The sequence below is a fragment of the Capra hircus genome, chromosome 9 (genome assembly GCF_001704415.2).
Source record: "Capra hircus breed San Clemente chromosome 9, ASM170441v1, whole genome shotgun sequence".
NCBI lineage: Eukaryota > Metazoa > Chordata > Mammalia > Artiodactyla > Bovidae > Capra > Capra hircus.
Genome location: NC_030816.1, coordinates 12,548,980 through 12,567,079, shown reverse-complemented (window position 1 = coordinate 12,567,079; position 18,100 = coordinate 12,548,980). Strand labels below are relative to the sequence as shown.

The 18,100-nt window shown below is 41.2% G+C and overlaps 1 protein-coding gene across 3 annotated transcripts in view; it reads left to right on the top strand.

Moving 5' to 3' along the window:
• Positions 7,477–18,100, top strand: part of TRMT11 (tRNA methyltransferase 11 homolog) — a 60,503-nt gene continuing 49,879 nt past the window's right edge. For all 3 annotated transcript variants that reach the window (XM_005684481.2, XM_005684482.3, XM_013966364.2), the window contains exons 1-2: positions 7,477–7,605; positions 17,457–17,522. In XM_005684481.2, coding sequence (XP_005684538.1) covers positions 7,534–7,605; positions 17,457–17,522 — 138 coding nt within the window. In that variant the 5' untranslated portion in view covers positions 7,477–7,533. The remainder of the gene's footprint in view (positions 7,606–17,456; positions 17,523–18,100) is intronic.

Sequence of the window (18,100 nt, the reverse complement as noted above, 5' to 3'; positions counted from 1 at the left end):
AATAATGTAAAGGTATTTAAGGAGTTCTCAGAATTCTCAGATGCCCCATGGGCTTCACAAAAGATGTTGATTAGCCATTTGATTTAATTTATATGGGATTATACCCTCTCATAGTAAGCTTTTTTCCTTTGCTGGAAAACCCTTGGAGCCTTAAATTTTTAGTGGCACTTCTGTCAAGATTAATAATCGAATTATGACAACTGAAATTCATTCAGATTTTGCAGTAGTTTAATTATTAGGTTTATTTAAGTATATAGTTTAATTATTAGTTTCTTTATTTAATTATTAATATTTGGTAACTCTAGCTGCTACAGTTATAACATTAGCTTAGTACAAATGCTAATTCATAACCTGTCTTAAAAATGTTTATAGTAGTATCAAGAGCATTATTAATGCATGTTGTGATACTATTTTTGGTAACTGTGGAATTTTAAAATTATTAACAATGAACTGTTTCAAGCTGTTTACTTAGCTAAATTTCTGTTAAATAAATATGGGAAAAATATTGTGTGAAATTTTGTCTCTCTGGGCTTAAAAAAAATTTTTGTTTTTAAAAGATTTTGCTTTTTTAGAGTAGTTTTAGGTTCATGGTGGAATTGGGAGAAAGGTACGTAGGCTTCTTATACTTCCTGTCCCCACAATATGCAAGGCCTTTCCCATTATCAAGGTTCCCCACCAGAGTGGTGCATTTGTTATTAATACAACTGATTAACTTACACTGACACATCAAAATCACCCCAGAGTTCATAGTTTATCTTAAAGTTTACCCTTGGTGTGGTACATTCTGTGGGTTTAGACAAATACATAATGAATGACATGTAGGGGCTTCCCAGGTGCCCAGTGGGTAAAGAATCTACCTGCAATACAAGAGATCTCTTTAATCCCTGGGGCAGGAAGATCCCCTGGTGGGCACAGCGACCCAGACCAGTCTTCTCGCCTGGAGGATCTCATGGACAGAGGAGTCTGGTGGGCTACAGTCCATTGGGGTTGCAGAGTTAGACACAACTGACTCGAGTGAGCACACAGGGGCGCTCCCTAATGACATGTATGACATGTAATGACATGTATCCCATTATGGTATCACACGAACTGTTTAGAAGGAAGCTAAAACAAAAATCAGTTCATTCCTGTAAGTGCCCAAAGTCTCTGCCTTTCCAGACACTCATCCTCTCTTGCCTTGAATGTTGCTAGAATCTGTTAACTGGGCTTTCTGTTTCCATTATTGGTTCCATTCTAACACAGCCTCCATCAGAGTCCATTCTAAATTACTGACCTGATTATGCAATTTTCTTTCTTATGAAAACGCCCATTTACCATCAAGATTATTCAGCAACCTTTTCAGCTTTCTCTCCTGTACTCATAGTCCACATATCAGACGTTTTTTACTATTTCAGCTAAACTGAGCACACCTTTGAAAATCTGTTCACTTTTAAAGGCCAGGTTAAAATGTTACCTCCTTGCTGCTGCTGCTGCTGCTAAGTCGCTTCAGTCGTGTCCGACTCTGTGCGACCCCAGAGATGACAGCCCGCCAGGCTTCCCCGTCCCTGGGATTCTCCAGGCAAGAACACTGGAGTGGGTTACCATTTCCTTCTCCAATGCATGAAAGTGAAAAGTGAAGTCACTCAGTCATGTCCAACTCCTAGCGACCCCATGGACTTCAGCCTTCCAGACTCCTCCGTCCATGGGATTTTCCAGGCAGGAGTACTGGAGTGGGGTGCCATTGCCTTCTCCATACCTCCTTAGGGAAGTCATGTCTATACTGCCCATCCCCAACTACAGCATTATTAAATGTACCATCAGCTGTGGTCCATGACATTTTATTTTCCTAGCATAGACCTTACACAGTCTAGCCAGGAAATAGAGTGTAATTCTTGCCATTGGATTTAAAACTCTTAGTTGGATGATTTTTTTTAATCCTTGTATTCCCACTGCCTTAACCCGGTGACTGATGCATAATACCACTCAGGAAATATTGTATTTTACTTTCCATGTCTCTTAAAACGTTACTGTAACAAACCAAAATCTGGTCAAGCACCATGATAGTGATTTCAAGCAGCTTCAATCCAAAAATCAAGAGTACAACCTAGATGTCAGGACCTTCCTGGCATTACGGTGGTGTCCATGACCAAGATAACTCAGGTGTGAAACCTCTGAGATTCCAAAGAGTCCACCCACACCAAATATTTCCTGCAGCTAACACCACACCTTTGCAGGGCAAGGGGAAAGTGTTATCTAGCTTCTGCCATCTTGACTCACTTTTCCTCTATTTCTTCTCTCCTTGCCTTGGGGACACATTTATCTCACTTTCACTCTGGAATTTAAAAACTTGCTCTGAAGCCTCAGTTCTAATCACCATGCCTGGGCCACAAGAACTCACCTACCTTAGGAGGTTATACTGGAAAATCACCATGGACAGGGGAGCCTGGCGGGCTATAGTCTATAGGGTCACAAAGAGCTGGACACAACTGAAGTGACCTAGCACAGGAGGCTATACTAGGTATTTTCTCAGCTAAGATTTATCTTTGATTCTCATTCTGGCTACTAAGACAGGAATATTTTCTTGTTATATCTTCTGAGAAAATATTTGCAGTGTGTTGCAAACTTATCACATAAATTCTCTTCCCAAAGTTGGGTGCAAAGAAGGCAAAACATGCTATTATCTGTGGTACCTGGGACTCAAAGCCCATCCATCTTCCGTGCCACTGTCTTCTCGCAGTAATTCTCAAACCTCATTGTGCATTTGAACCACCTCGTGGGCTTACTGAAAACAGACTACTGGGGCCTACAGTGGAGTGTCTGATGTAGGGTGGGACAGGATTTTGCATTCTGAGTGCTTCCCAGGTGATATGCTGATGGCTGCACAGTAAATAAAAACTGAGGAGTTTTTAAAAAATAACTGTGTTCAGGCCACATACCAGACAAGAGTCTCTGGAGATAGATTCCAGGCCTTGTAGTTTTAAAAAGTCTTCAGGTAATTCCAGTGTGCAGTTAACATGGGAGAACCTGTGTCCTATGGGATTGAATAAAACTCCTCTGGGCCCTGTTACAGTAGATGCTCAAGAAAATCTTTCTCTGGGACCTGACGCTAACTACACTATATATGATTATTTTCCACTCATGGTAAGCAACTAGGATCAAGAGATGGTCATTACTGGAAATTGTGCTTAAATTAGAATCTGTGGTTTTGTGTGTGTGTGTGTGTGTGTTTTTTTTTCCCTAGGAAAGCTGCACACCTACTTAATATCTGCAAACAAATGGTGGCCCTGGTGGTAAAGAACCTGCCTTCCAATGTAGAAGATGTAAGAGACAAGAGTTTGATCCCTGAGTTGGGAAGATCCTCTGGAGCAGGGCATGGCAACCCACTCCAGTGTTCTTGCCTGGAGAATCCCACAGACAGAGGAGCCTGGTGGGCTACAGTCCACAGGGTTGCAAAGAGTCAGACACAACTGGAGCAATTTAGCATGTACACTTGTCAAAAGCCTTTATTTAGATATCATATTTTGCTTCTTATATTTTAGGAAGGAAAGAAGGAAGCAAGAGAAGGAAAATGAGGAGGAAAAAAAAGAAAGACGAAAGAATTGGCTCAGATAAAGCACATGCACTGTGAACTTGTCTAGTACGCAAGTTATGCCCAAGAGAAGTAATAAATGGCATTTGTTCAAAGATGTGCAGAGCCACCTAAGCTACAAAGCTGAAGCCTGGAGCAGTGCAGATGATACCCAGGTCTTGCATGGCCTTGTATTTGAAGTGGAGTAAAAGACTGAAACCATTTTTTGGTACCTGGCAATCGATCTCATTGCAAACAAAAGAAATTAAGGACAGGCCCAAAGAGGAAAGGCATCCCTAATTTTGGCAGCAGGCCCTAGGTTAGGCTCCTTTTGGAAAAATTGTTTCGACTTCATGCAGTTGCTCAGTTGGGGAGAGTTGGTTTTGAGCCTAATTCAATCATGCTGCCATCTTACATCTGCCTGGAAGTGTATGGCCCTTGATTATTTGAAAGTGGCAGGACGACCAAGAGAGAAAGCTGAATCTCCACCCTATTTCCCTTCACACTTTTTTGTACGCACAGATTGGGCTTCACAGGAAGCAAATTAGTTGGTCTAGTTTGCAACTGGGACTTCAGGTTTGTTCTGGGGAGTCTTTCGACCGGAAGATGGGATCTACTTTTATCCTCATCTAGAGATCTTGCTTGTTGGAAATTTAACCTCCAGGAGCTGAGTTTGAACTCAGAGTCCCACTTTGTTCAGTTTCCTGAAAGTAACCATTTTTTTTTTCTCTTTTCTTCCTGGATTATCTTCATTAAGACTGACGATGCCAAGTATTCTTTTGAAATACTGTGAAACAGAACTCCCTCAGGAATGCTTCACTACAGTGAAGTTTTCAGTTCTTATATGACTTGTTACAACAAATTTGTACTTTTTGAACTGCTCAGAATCCCCTTGCTTTTAATTTGTTGCAAAATTCTAGTCTTAATATATACTTTTCTCCCTCTCATTGATTCACAATCCCTGTGGTTCTTTGTGACACCTAAACACTTCAAGTGTTAGATGTTCAGTTAGATGTATGGTCACACTTCTGCTGCTGGGCCTGTTAACTCTCATTTCCTACCTTCACTGTGTCCTACTAGTCTCAACACTGTAGTGACCTATTATAACCTGAACTTAAAATTCTCCTCTCCTGACTTCCCAGGAATATACCTCTGGGTTTTTAATATTAGCAGCCTATCTCAGAGGCTCCAATCTCACAAGAGGAGCCAGGTCTCTAAGAGATCTGTCTGGATAGATGAAACAAAAATGGAGCTTTGGATCAGCTCCCAGAAGACAGAATTTGAACCTCTTAACTCTTTCTAGTACTCTTTTTTTTTTTTTTAAGTTGGAGATGCAAACTATGATATATAGAATGGGTTAACAGCAAGGTCCTACTGACTAGCACAGGAAACTATATTCAATATCTGATAATAAACCATGGAAAAGGATGTGAAAAAAATATATATGTATAACTGAATCACTTTGCTGTGCACAACTAACACAATACTGAAAACGAATTATACTTCAACAAAATGATTTTTTTTAAAATTGCGAGTCTCTAGATGCTAGTTTGAACACCAAATTCCCAAATCTGTACCTTCCTGCTCCTCCTTAACTACTCTAGAAAGCCCCCAAATGTTGAACAGTTCTAGCTGTGATTCCTCCAAAGGCAGTTTAATTGATCTCAGAGTAGTTTCTCACTAACCTTAATGGCCTATGCAGGGTTAAGTTCTATCTCCCCAGACCATGTAGCTAACGCTTTGAGATTCATGACGCAGATGCTCTTCTGCTCATTTCTGGAGTGAAGAATTAGGAGAGATTTAGTTATGAACCTTAGCTTAGAGGATCTCAATGTGAAAAATCTGTGAAACTTGAACTCATCTGGGTTCTTCTAGGGCCAGTATTCTCACTTGGTATTTCTCCACAGCACCGAATCAACCCAGCCATGAAAATCAGCATTTCTTTAAAACTTAAAAAGCTGTTCCATCTCATGTATAGTATTTATTCATTCTGAGAAACTTGGGGGATAGGGGTTTATCAAGCACTGCACATCCTTGCCCTAACATTTCATCGGTTCTGTGCCTACCTTGGCCTCTTTTCTCAAAGGAGTCAACAACTCCCTTTTCACATCTAGTAGTTTTAACCCTCTCTGAAGCCTTGGCCAAGAGACATTCAGAGGCTCACTTACTTCAAGTGGGGTTATCAAGACATTTTACCTAAAAAAAGTAGATGGTTTGTTAAGAGGAATTTTCTTACAGTTTTTTTTAATGAGAAGAAAAATATCCTCCTTAAAATTTTTTTTTTTTTTTTTTTGGCCCTACACGTACTAAGTCACTTCAGTCATGTCCAACTCTTTGCAACGCTATGGACTGTAGCCCGCCAGGCTTCTCTGTCCATGGGATTCTTCAGGCAATACTGAAGTGGGTTGCTATGCCTTCTCCCCAACCCAGAGATCGAACCCACTTCTCTTACGTCTCCTGTATTGGCAGGTGGGTTCTTTACCACTAGCACCACCTGGGAAGCCCCTTTGCCCCATACAATTTATTAAACTCTTTATGTTTATTATCTCAATCAGAACAATCCCTTAAGGGAGGCAGTATTATTCCATTTCAGATAAAACTGAGCGTAAAAGAGGCAAAGAAATTTGCTTAAGAGCATGTAGATGGTAAATAGTGGAACTGAAGTTTGAACCTAAAACTGACAACAGCCTATGCTCTTAGTCACTTCCACTAAGCATCAACTATGATCTTGGCGCTTGATGGTGGGGATATGCAGAATACGAACCCTTTTGTACTTTGCACAATATTATGTACAATGTAAAACAGGTCTCAAAAGCTCAAAAGACTCAGTACCCTCAAAAGCAACAACATATACATAGACTATGTAAATTATTAGAATTTATAAACTATCTGCTATCAAATCTGTGCCATTGTGAATAGTTAGAAGCAACTTACATCATTGCTTTAATATACAATTGGCTATGGACTTGTCACGTGAGCCTAACACCACAACTCAAGTACAGTTGATCCTTGAACAAGACGGCGTTGGTGGGGTCTTGGGGAAGGATTAGGGGTATCCAGCCCCTGTGAAGTTGAAAATCTGTGTAAAAATTTATAGTTGGCCCTTCGACCTCTAATCTTGTAGTACTTTAGTAGTACTCAGTGGGAAAACAACCACCACAACATGTAACTGGACCCCAAGCAGTACAAATCCATCTTGTTCAAGGATCAACTTGAACTTTGAGGAGGTCTTCCCTGGTGGCTCAGACGGTAAAGCATCTGCCTACAATGTGGGAGACCTGGGTTCAATCCCTGGGTCAGGAAGATCTCCTGGAGAAGACAATGGCAACCCACTCCAGTATTCTTGCCTGGAGAATGCCATAGACGGAGAAGCCTGGTAGGCTACAGTTCATGGGGTCGCAAAGAGTCGGACACGACTGAGCGACTTCACTTTCACTTTGTTTTCTGTGAGGTACAGAATGGATTGTTAAGAGATGACCTCTGTCCTCAAGAGCTGACTCTGATTGGCTTACAAGGCAAGTATCTTTGAAAGTTACCGAAAATATAAAAAGCATACTAAATCTTGAGTGAGTGGGCCAGCTAAGTCATTCCCCACGCCTAAAGTGGTTGAAGTCTGCACTGAAGTAGGTGAAATTTCAGTTCAGTTAGAACTCGGATTTGAAGAGTTGTAGGGAAAGTTAAAAGTACATTTCAGGTGGAGGATCACTGGAAACTACACTGTCTGATCGCAACCTGCTCTGGAACACAACGCAGCATTCCACACAAGCTCCTAGCACAAGGTGGCCTCAACCAGCGCGCACCTAGTACGGGAGGAAGCCTTCCCAGCAGCCGCAGAGTTCGAATTCTAACAGCTGGCAAACTCCGGACAGTGCTCGGCTTGCCGTACTTCCGCTTCCGGCTCAGACTCCGCCCCAGCGGAAGTGGTGTGTGGGGGAAGAAGACGGTGAGACACTCTGGACCGCGCAGGCGTGTTGTGGGTTGCTGCGATGGCGCCGCCAGGTATCTTGAACAGGTATCTTCTGCTAATGGCACAGGAGCACCTGGAGTTCCGCCTTCCGGTGAGCCCGCAGTGCTGTCCACTGCTTCTGGGGGGAGAGGACGGCGCGGTGGGGATTGATGTGCGGGTGGAGGCGACTCGCGCAGTCCGAGCCCGCGGGGATTGCGGGTCTGTGCTTGTCGGGGAAATGACTCGTCCCCTCCAATCCTTCGGCCCTTGAGACAGGTCTGAGCTCCGAGGAGGATGTGAGAGAGAAGTCCGAAACAGCTTCTCATCCTCGCTAAGCATATTTATTCATTCTTCTGTCCTTGTGCCTGTTACCCGGAGTTAGGTAGGTGAAATGGCAACCTACTCCAGTATTCTTGCCTAGAGAATCCCGTGGACCGAGGAGCCTGGTGGGCTGCTGTCCATAGAGTCGCACAGAGTCGGACACGACTGAAGCGACTTAGCATGCATGTATGCATTGGAGAAGGAAATGGCAACCCACTCCAATATTCTTGCCTGGAGAATCCCAGGAACAGAAGAGCCTGGTGGGCTGCTGTCTATGGGGTCGCACAGAGTCGGACACGACTGAAGCGACTTAGCATGCATGCATGCATTGGAGAAGGAAATGGCAACCCACTCCAGTATTCTTGCCTGAAGAATCCCAGGGACAGAGGAGTCTGATGGGCTGCCGTCCATGGGGTCGCAAAGAGTCGGACACGACTGAAGCGACTTAGCAGCAGCAGCAGCAGCAGCAGGTAGGTGAGTATGACCGGTCCTCTTCCTACTGGAGCTCTTCGTCTATTGGAAAATAGAGACAGCGGACAGAAATGCTTCGGGAAGTATCTTAAGTATCGAATATGCGGCTCAAATTTCATGGGGTTTGGAGTAGTGGTGGTGAATGTGGCTGCTAGGATTGAATGATGAAAAGTTGGGAAATTTTTTACTTATTCATTCAAGAAAGATTTTCAGAATACATGTAATAGAATATACTGGACGCCGGGGATATAACGACGGCAGAGTTTCTGTCTTCACGGAGTTTACCGTTTAGGCTAAAGGGTGACCAGATGCGTAAACAGAGCATTATGAAATAACTTCGGTAAGCGCAGTGATAGACACGCAGTGAAATACCAGCTGGAAAGTGAAAGTGAAGTCGCTCAGTGGTATCCAACTCTTTGCGACCCCGTGGACTGTAGCCCACCAGGCTCCTCCGTCCATGGGATTCTCCAGGCAAGAATACTGGAGTGGGGTGCCATTTCCTTCTCCAGGGAATCTTCCTGACCGAGGGATTGAACCCAGGTCTCCCTCATTGCAGGCAGACACTTTAACCTCTGAGCCACCAGGGAAGCATATGGAAGGGAAATCTGAGGGGTGGGGGATGCTGGCCATTGAGATGGCTTTCAGGAAGGTATAACACCTGAACTGTAACTTAAAAGATTAGTAGAAGTTAGCTAGGCCAGGGAAAGACACAAGTAAATTAGAATTACAAGCTATTCATTATTACTGGATTACCAAATATGTAGCAAAGCATGACAGGAGAGCGGGAGAGAGGGATTGTTGTAGTGTCTTAAGTCGTGTCCGTCTCTTTAGCGACCCCATGGACTCTAGCCCACCAGGCTCCTCTGTCCATGGGATTTCCCAGGCAAGAATACTGGAGTGCATAGCCATTTCCTTCTCCGTGGGATCTTCCCAACCCAGGGATTGAACCTGTGTCTCCTGCATTGGCAGGCAAATTCTTTACCACTGAGCCACCAGCGAAGCCTGGGAGAGAAGGGTCAGTTCAGTTCAGTCACTCAGTAGTGTCCAACTCTTTGCGACCCCATGGATTGCAGCGTACCAGGCTTGCCTCTCCATCACAAATTCCTGGAGCTTGCTCAAAGTCATGTCCATCGCATCAGTGATGCCGTCCAACAGTCTCATCCTCTGGCATCCCCTTCTCCTGCCTTCAGTCTTTACCAGCATCAGGGTCTTTTCCAATGAGTCAGTTCTTCATATCAGGTGGCCAAAATATTGGAGAAAAGGGTAGGGTTCGTAAAATGCAAAGCCTTAAATACTCTGGAACTTAGAAGAAGATTTTATTGAAGAATTTTAAGTAAGGAAGTGACAAAATCAGACTAAAAAAAAAATCACTTTGGAAGCAGTACAGAGGATGGATTTCAGGGTAATCAGGAGCTAGGAGTTGAGTCTGTTGGAATAGTCCACAGACTATTTCTTCAGGTAAGAAAGCCTGAATTAGGGCAAGGAATAAGATGACTGTATACATTGGGATAATATTTAGGTGATAAAATCATCAGGGCTTGATGATGAGGGTTGACGGTTAGATGATTGGTTGAAGGTGGGGGGAAGAGGGATCAATCAAGGATGAGTCCTGGGATGGATATCAAGGTGTTTCCGTTTAAAATAGCACAGGCAGAAGTAAGTTTTAAACTTTGGTTATGCTGAATTTGAGATGCTTGTGTAACACCAAACAGACATGACAAGGCAGTGAATATGAGTATGCATGGATCTTAATAGAGCATGGGCTGGTAACTAGCATTTAGAAGTCTTGTAGAAGAGAGAACAAAATTATTCAGAGAAAGCATAGCCTCAAAAAGAGCAGTAGGCCAAGTACAGCATTGGAAGCATTGATATTAAGGGGAAGTGGGAAAAGAAGGTCCTGAGGAAGACAGGCAAGCGTCAGAATAGGAAGAGAGTTGTTCTTGTTGTTCGATCGCCAAGTTGTGTCCTACTCTTTGCGACCCCATTAACTGCAGCACGCTAGGCTTCTTGGTCCTTCACTCTTTCCTGGAATTTGCTCAGACTCATATCCATTAAGCCAGTGCTGCCCTCCAGCCGTCTCATCCTCTGTCACCTCCTTCTCTTCTTGCCTTCAATTTTTGCAGTGTCAGGGTCTTTTCCAGTGAGTCGACTCTTCATATCAGGTGGCCAAAGTATTGGAGCTTCGGCATCAGTCCTTCCAGTGTATTCAGGGTTGATTTCTTTTAGGATTGACTGGTTTGCTCTTCTTGCAGTCCAGGGGACTCTCAAGAGTCTTCTCCAGCACCACAGTTCAAAAGCATCAATTCTTCAGCGCTTAGCCTTTGTGGTCCAACTCTCACATCCATAAATGACTACTGGAAAACCATAGCTTTGACTGTATGGACCTTTGTCGGCAAATTAATGTCTCTGTTTTTGAATATGAGACCAAAGAAATCAAGAGGATAAAGCTTTAGGGTTTTTCTAGAGTGGTTGTGTAGTCTTAGGGGAGAAATAGATTACTTGGTTTAGTGATCACTAGAAAATGAGAAAGCAGACTTAGACTGCTCTTAACACAAGAATGGAAAGTAAGAGATTGGTTAACAGCTTGAGGGAGACCTAGAGTTGAGGGAGAATCCCTTTCCCTGTTGGAGAAATTGGTGTGTTTGAAGGCTGGAGGGAAGGGGAAGGTGGGTATAAGGACACAGCTGGAGGTCTTGGCCTTTCCATAGGAGGGAGCTTGGGCAGAGGAGACTTAGGATAGGTGTGGGTAGTTGCCTGAAGGACTATTTTCTAGGTAATGAATGAGTCAAGGTACTTTCTTGAAAGATAGAGGACCAAGCAGTTGAATGGAGAAATTGAGAAAACTTTGAAATAATCATTGAGAGCAAAGAGGGAGCTGATGAGCTAAACAATTGAGTAGAGAGGAACTCTGGTGATAGAGTGATGTGGAAAACTCAGCTGGGGTAAAGAGCACATATTTGTAATTGTGCCAGGATTCTGTGATTCTCTTCAGTTGTGTTCAGTCCACTGGCCTTAGGAGTTTCCAAGAAGACTGCTGCGTTGATTCAGGACTAATGTGTTGCTGAGCAGGTGCACTGGTAAGATGAGGTGCAAGGGCATAGAGTCTCATGGAGGAAGTAATATTCTAATTAGATCTTAATTGATAAGGAAGATACTCTGGGGATGAAGAGGACTCAAGAGCCCACTTCACTGAGAAAGCAAGTGTAGAGGCCCAGAGGGGTGGTTGTTTATGGTGGTTTGGGTGTGGGTTGTATGGGGAAGGAGGATGAAGTAACGGACAGTGAGGCTAGAGAGGTGGCTAGGATCCAGATTCTGCAGTGTTTTGAAATTGTTGGAAGTAATTTGGATTTTATTTTAGATTATGGAGAACCACTGGCTTTTTTTTTATTTTTTAAATTTCCTTTTTAAGCCAAGAAGTAACAAACATTTTTCCTTTTTAAATCATGAAGTGACTAGCAGTCATTTGTGTTTTAAAAAGATAACTCTGGAGTACCAAATAAGGGATACCACTTAGAATCCTCTAGGATTCTAATCCACCAGGGTGGAAACTAGCAAGAAGCCAAGGAGAGTGAGTGCCTATAGTCAGGTAATGCGGGGAGAATGGAGTGGTTAGGCTGCAGTCTTAGAAATAGCATCCCTAGTAGTTGCTGATTTTTCACCTATTTCTTCTTTCTTAAGTTCTTCTCAGTATCTTTCCTTTGTGCCAGTTCCATCTCCCCAAAGCTCGGTGGTCTTTTCTGTCTCCTTTGTCCTGAGGCTGAAACTCTGGTCTGGCGTTTAAAGCCTGCCACTGCACGATTGTCTTCTGTGCCCTCCCACGGCCTCTGGCCACCGACAGCGCAGCCAGACACCCTTCCCTGTCATTCCCACCATCTTGTTTGCGTCTTTCCCGCACCATTCTTCAGACTATTGATTTTATATAGTCAGTGTTCCTTTGGATTTGCCCACATACTCGTTTATTTTAGACTTCATGATTTTTTTTACTTGATTCTTTTTCAGATGTGCAATTTCTTTTTTTTTAATCCTCTGCCCCAGTTCTTAATTTTGTCTTTTATCCTCTTCAATATAGAAAGCACTGTTATGTTAAAATATGTAATTGATAAAAGGGGTCCTGTGGGTCAGTTTCTTTCATGTATTGTTTCTCTTGCTTCTTTTTCATATGTGTGCTGGGTGTTTTTAAAATACATGCCAGATATATTTGAAAATTTATTTAAAGAAGTGAATGCTGGGATGATGATGCAAATGCTCTTGAAGATAGGAGCATTAACACTCCAGGATCGCTTGAACTCATTTTCAGGCCTTGAGTTCTATCTCTGCTCTGATTTGCACGAGCTTGATAATATGCATAGCTCTGGGGGATTCCAGTCTGAACTGAGTGGTTTTATCAAAGTTTCTTTCGTTCCCATTGTTGGCCCTGTGCTCTTTTTTGTTCTTCTGGCTCCGTTAAGCTGTCCACCTTCACCACTAGTCTTGGATTTGATATATTTCCCAGGGAAAGAGTGACTATACCTTGAGATTTCTGTCCTGTCCTGGATCTTGATTTGGTAATTCTTGTAATCTCTCATGCCTTCAAGTAGAGGTCATTCTTTTTTTTTTTTTTTTTAATTCTTCTCAACAGGAGGCTTAATCTGAGTTAACCTGAATTAGATTTGAATTGAATTGCCATCACTGAAAGTTCTCTTTCTGTATAGATTCTCCTTGTGTTTCAGGGCTTGAAGTAAGTTTCCATTGATAGTTTTCTTTTAAAACTGAAGCAATCTTTTCTTCCTTTGTACTCTAGTGTATTATTATGGTGTTTTGTCTTTTTTTTTTTTTTGGCTTCTTTAAGGGCATGCACTGTTCTACACCTCACATTTCAGTTACTAGGTAAATGTTAGTTCTACTAGACCCTAGCTCCCTCAGGGTCTTTACACAGCTCAATGTATCTTTATACAGCTCAGTGCCTTGCATATATTAGTCATTTAATAAATATTGAATTGAGTGAAATAGGATCTCTTTGGGGAAGGCCATCAAAAGGACGCTTTTGGACCCATCTACTATGTTAGAGGGCTTCCCAGATGGCACCGTGGTAAAGAACCTGCCTGCCAATGCAGGAGGCACAAGAGATGTGAGTTTCATCCCTCGATGGCAAAGATCCCCTGGAGAAGGCAGTGGCTACCCACTCAAGTATTCTTGCCTGAACAATTCTATGGACAGAGGAGCCTGGCGGGCTACAGTCCATGGGGTGGCAAAGAGTTGGATTTGACTGAGTGTGCATGCGTGTGTGTGCACACACACACATTGTTAGAACTGCTAGACAGGAAAGCTGTAATGAGTAGCTGCCTATGTGATTTAAAGTAAAAGATTAAGAGTGCAAATATGGTTCTGGTTTTGCCTCTGTGCAGTTAATCAGGCCAGTTTTAGTTGGCAGCTGCCTTACTGTACTAAAAGTAAAGTTCAGACACCTGGATTTTACTGCTGGTTCTGAAGCAAACTAAATGGATGAGAAAGTGAGTGGCTAAAAGAACTGCAAAGCTCGTGTGAATTAATGCATCAGGTATGCCCCAGATCATGCCATATTTTTGTATCCAGTGTCTAAATTCTTTGTTCCTGATGTAAAAAGATTCTCAACTGAAAAGTAAATTTGCCATGTGATGAATAAAAATTTTGTTTTGCTTTTTCCAAGTAGGTTGATGTGGTAGTTTTAATACATGTTTTGCTTTTCAGTTCAAAACATGGATTATCACATTTACTCTGACTTTTAAGTCATCTCTTAGATTTTGGGTAATGGTGCTAATCCTATGCCATAAAATTTCGAGTAATCCTCAACTTTTTTTTTTTAAACGCTTAGAACCTTTGTGCTTTAACCTGTTGCTCATTTCTAACTGTATTCCAAGAGCAGCAAACTTTCATATTTTGAAAGTATGTTATGAATGTATGAATTCATATTCATAATATGCTTTAATAAGGAGTGAACAATAATCATTCTTGGCCAAGAAACTTAATCTATAACTTCATTTTTCTTTTAAGTAGTATAATTGTCAGTCTTGCTTGCTTTGCTTCAAGGACAGTGTTGTGGTGATCACTATCTTGATTCCTTCAGTTACAGCCTAGGTTCTTTGCTCTTTTCACTACAGATCTCCTTAACCTTTTGAGGTAGCTGATTCCTTTTTCATTGATGAGGGAACTGGGAGTCGAGGGAGTTAAGATTCTGGTATAAAATCACATAGCTGCTTATTTGGAAGAACTGGAAACCAAATTGTGGCCCGCCTCCAAGGTTGAATGATGCCTCCTGTTTAAATTTGTGTCACCTGTGCTGCAAAATAACTACTGGACCTGATAGTCTGTGCTAGTTCTTACTCTGTGCATATGATTCAAGTGAATGCAGCACCTTCTAGTACATGGGATTAAAAAAAAAAGATTTGTTGCACAGACAAAAGGAAAAAAAGACAAGGCACTAGTTGGGCAAACCTCCCATTCTTCTTGGTCTTGAGGTGGAGGGCTTTCCTAGCTGGGTATACTTTCTCCCAGGGTGACCAGGGCTCATGGTGGGCTCGATGTTGATTCTTCCTTCCCCTGCCTGAGAGGAAAGGGGATTGTAGGCACCCTCTCATTAGCTTTCATCCTGTGTAAGACCTATCCAGCGGAGTGGGAGTCTAACTGCTTTATGTTATTTGAGGAAGATAAAATTTGTTAGCGGTATGAATTAGAAAGTTTGTATCCTCATCTTGTGTTTACCAATACAAAGTATTTGCTTCATAGGCCATATGCACTATCTGAACAGATTTCAACTTTGCATACTTGATATTTTTAAAGTAGCTGTTGTATTCTCTTTCTAGTTCTGTAATTTTATCCAGAAAGGATAAAAAGTACCATCAGTTCAGTTCAGTTGCTCAGTCGTGTCCGACTCTTGTGACCCCATGAATCGCAGCACGCCAGGCCTCTCTGTCCATCACCAACTCCCGGAGTTCACTCAGACTCACGTCCATCGAGTCAGTGATGCCATCCAGCCATCTCATCCTCTGTCGTCCCCTTCTCCTCCTGCCCCCAATCCCTCCCAGCATCAGAGTCTTTTCCAATGAGTCAACTCTTCGCATGAGGTGGCCAAAGTACTGGATTTCACCTTTGGCATCATTCCTTCCAAAGAACACCCAGGACTGATCTCCTTTAGAATGGACTGGTTGGATCTCCTTGCAGTCCAAGGGACTCTCAAGAGTCTTCTCCAACACCACAGTTCAAAAGCATCAATTCTTCAGCGCTCAGCTTTCTTCACAGTCCAACTCTCACATGCATACATGACCACTGGCAAAACCATAGCCTTGACTAGACGGACCTTTGTTGGCAAAGTAATGTCTCTGCTTTTGAATATGCTATCTAGGTTGGTCACAGTTTATTGTGATCCACACAGTCAAAGGCTTTGGCATAGTCAATAAAGCAGAAATAGATGTTTTTCTGGAACTCTCTTGCTATTTCAATGATCCAGCAGATGTTGGCAATTTTATCTCTGGTTCCTCTGCCTTTTCTAAAACCAGCTTGAACATCTGGAAGTTCATGATTCATGTATTGCTGAAGCCTGGCTTGTACTTATTCAATTAATCTATACTTATGGTCCCTAATAATCACTTTTCTTTTTTTGTAATTCAACATATGTTTATTCATCTAATTAACTGGACAAGACAGCAAACTTAGTCTGTAAAGTATTCTCTTCTGACATTTGGTAAAATTCTATTATTGGTCTTCGTTAATCATAAATTAATACATAACTAATGATTTTATTTTCTAGAGAAAGAATAGTTCCAAATACAGCTTGTAAACATACATTAAAAATAATTTTCTATCCAAGTAATCAAAAAATTAAAACAACAAGTGCTATTTTTCATATATTTAATGAGTTAAAAACAGTACAGCCTCCAGTTGAACAGTAGTGAAGACAAATTGATACTCTCACCTTATAACGTAGAACAATTCTTCAAGAAAGTATTTTGCCCATATGTACTTCAAGAAGTCATACAACTTTCCACATCTCTGTGTATAATATCAGTTTATTGCATCTCTATCTTTTTTAAAAAAATTTTTTTTTTTTTTACTTTACAATACTGTATTGGTTTTGCCATACATTGACGTGAATCCACCACAGGTGTACATGAGTTCCCAACCCTGAACCCCTCTCTCACCTCCCTCCCCATATCATCTCTCTGGGTCATCCCAGTGCACCAGCCCCAAGCATCCTGTATCCTGTATCGAACCTAGACTAGCGATTCGTTTCTTACATGATAGTATACATGTTTCAATGCCATTCTCCCAAATCATCCCACCCTCTCCCTCTCCCTCAGAGTCCAAAAGTCTGTTCTTTACATCTGTGTCTCTTTTGCTGTCTCACATATAGGGTCATCATTTCCATCTTTCTGAATTCCATATATATGTGTTAATATACTGTATTGGTGTTTTTCTTTCTGGCTTGCCTCACTCTGTATAATCGGCTCCAGTTTCATCCACCTCATTAGAACTGATTCAAATGTATTCTTTTTAATGGCTGAGTAATGCTCCATTGTGTATATGTACCACAGCTTTCTTATCCATTCATCTGCTGATGGATATCTAGGTTATTGCATCTCTATCTTAAAGAAACAATCTAAAATTTGGAAAAAGCCGGATATTTATGAAAATGAGTATTTAGCCTTGTTTTAAACTGATAAAATTTTGAAAACACCTAAGTGTTCAACATAAAGTATATTGTTTCCTACTGAAAAATTTGTAATCCTAATGCCAAGGAGAAGAATGTTTATGCAATTAATATTTAAAGTGAAGAGGTAATAGTCCTAAACCTCATTACAAACATGTTATTTCCTTTCTGAACATCCTCAAATCATCTAATGGTTTTATTTTTATTGATCCATTGTCAGATATCATTTTTGCAATCTGCTTTTTTCTTTTCAGAAATCAGGGCATTTTCTCAAAATCTTTTGACAACTTTTTTTTTTCTAAAATTTCTCAAAAATTGCTTCCCATGTTTGTGACTATAAAATATTTTCAGAACCCAGAGTTATAATTTGTCTGGTATTGACATTTAAGCCCTTTAGGTAGATAATCAACCCCCCCCCCTCTTTTTTTTAAAATTTTGTTAATAACTGTGTTTTATTATACTTCTAAGTTCCATGTGTTAAAATGTATTCTCTAATATTTTCAATATAGGAGATAAAGTCTTTGCTTTCACTTTTTGGAGGTCAGTTCACCAGTAGTCAGGAAACTTATGGAAAGGTAAGTTGAATTTATATTTTTTATTAGACCTATATATATAGTATCCTTAGAAATCTTAAATTTATATTTTTATAGTTACTTGTGTCTGTTTTTAAGGGCAGTGAATAAAAAGGATATTTTGGGAAAATTTTTGTTTTGGAAAGTTAGATTTATCTCCAGCTTTCACTTCGTTAGTTTTTAAATTTTACTTCGGTAGTCTACCATAATTTTTGTCTGTCCCTTTATTGAAAAGAGAACTGTCTTCTGTTGATGAGGTTAATTAGAATTTAACTGGCTTTCAGACTTACTTTGGTACTCATTTTATAATTTGCAATTAATTATGTATATGTGAAATTGTGAATTTATGAGCCATATATTTGGGTTTGACAGTTTATCAGTGTATTGGGGAAGTTTAAAAAATAGAAAAAAAATCATTCACAATTCTTCTTTGATATGACTTATAATTTGGCGATACTGCCTTCTGGTCTTTTGATGTATGTTTCCCCCCCTTCATTGTAATACTAGCAGTGAACTTCTATATCTCTTTTTCATTTGATTGCATTAATATAGTCAGTCACATACCTCTGCATAGCATTCAT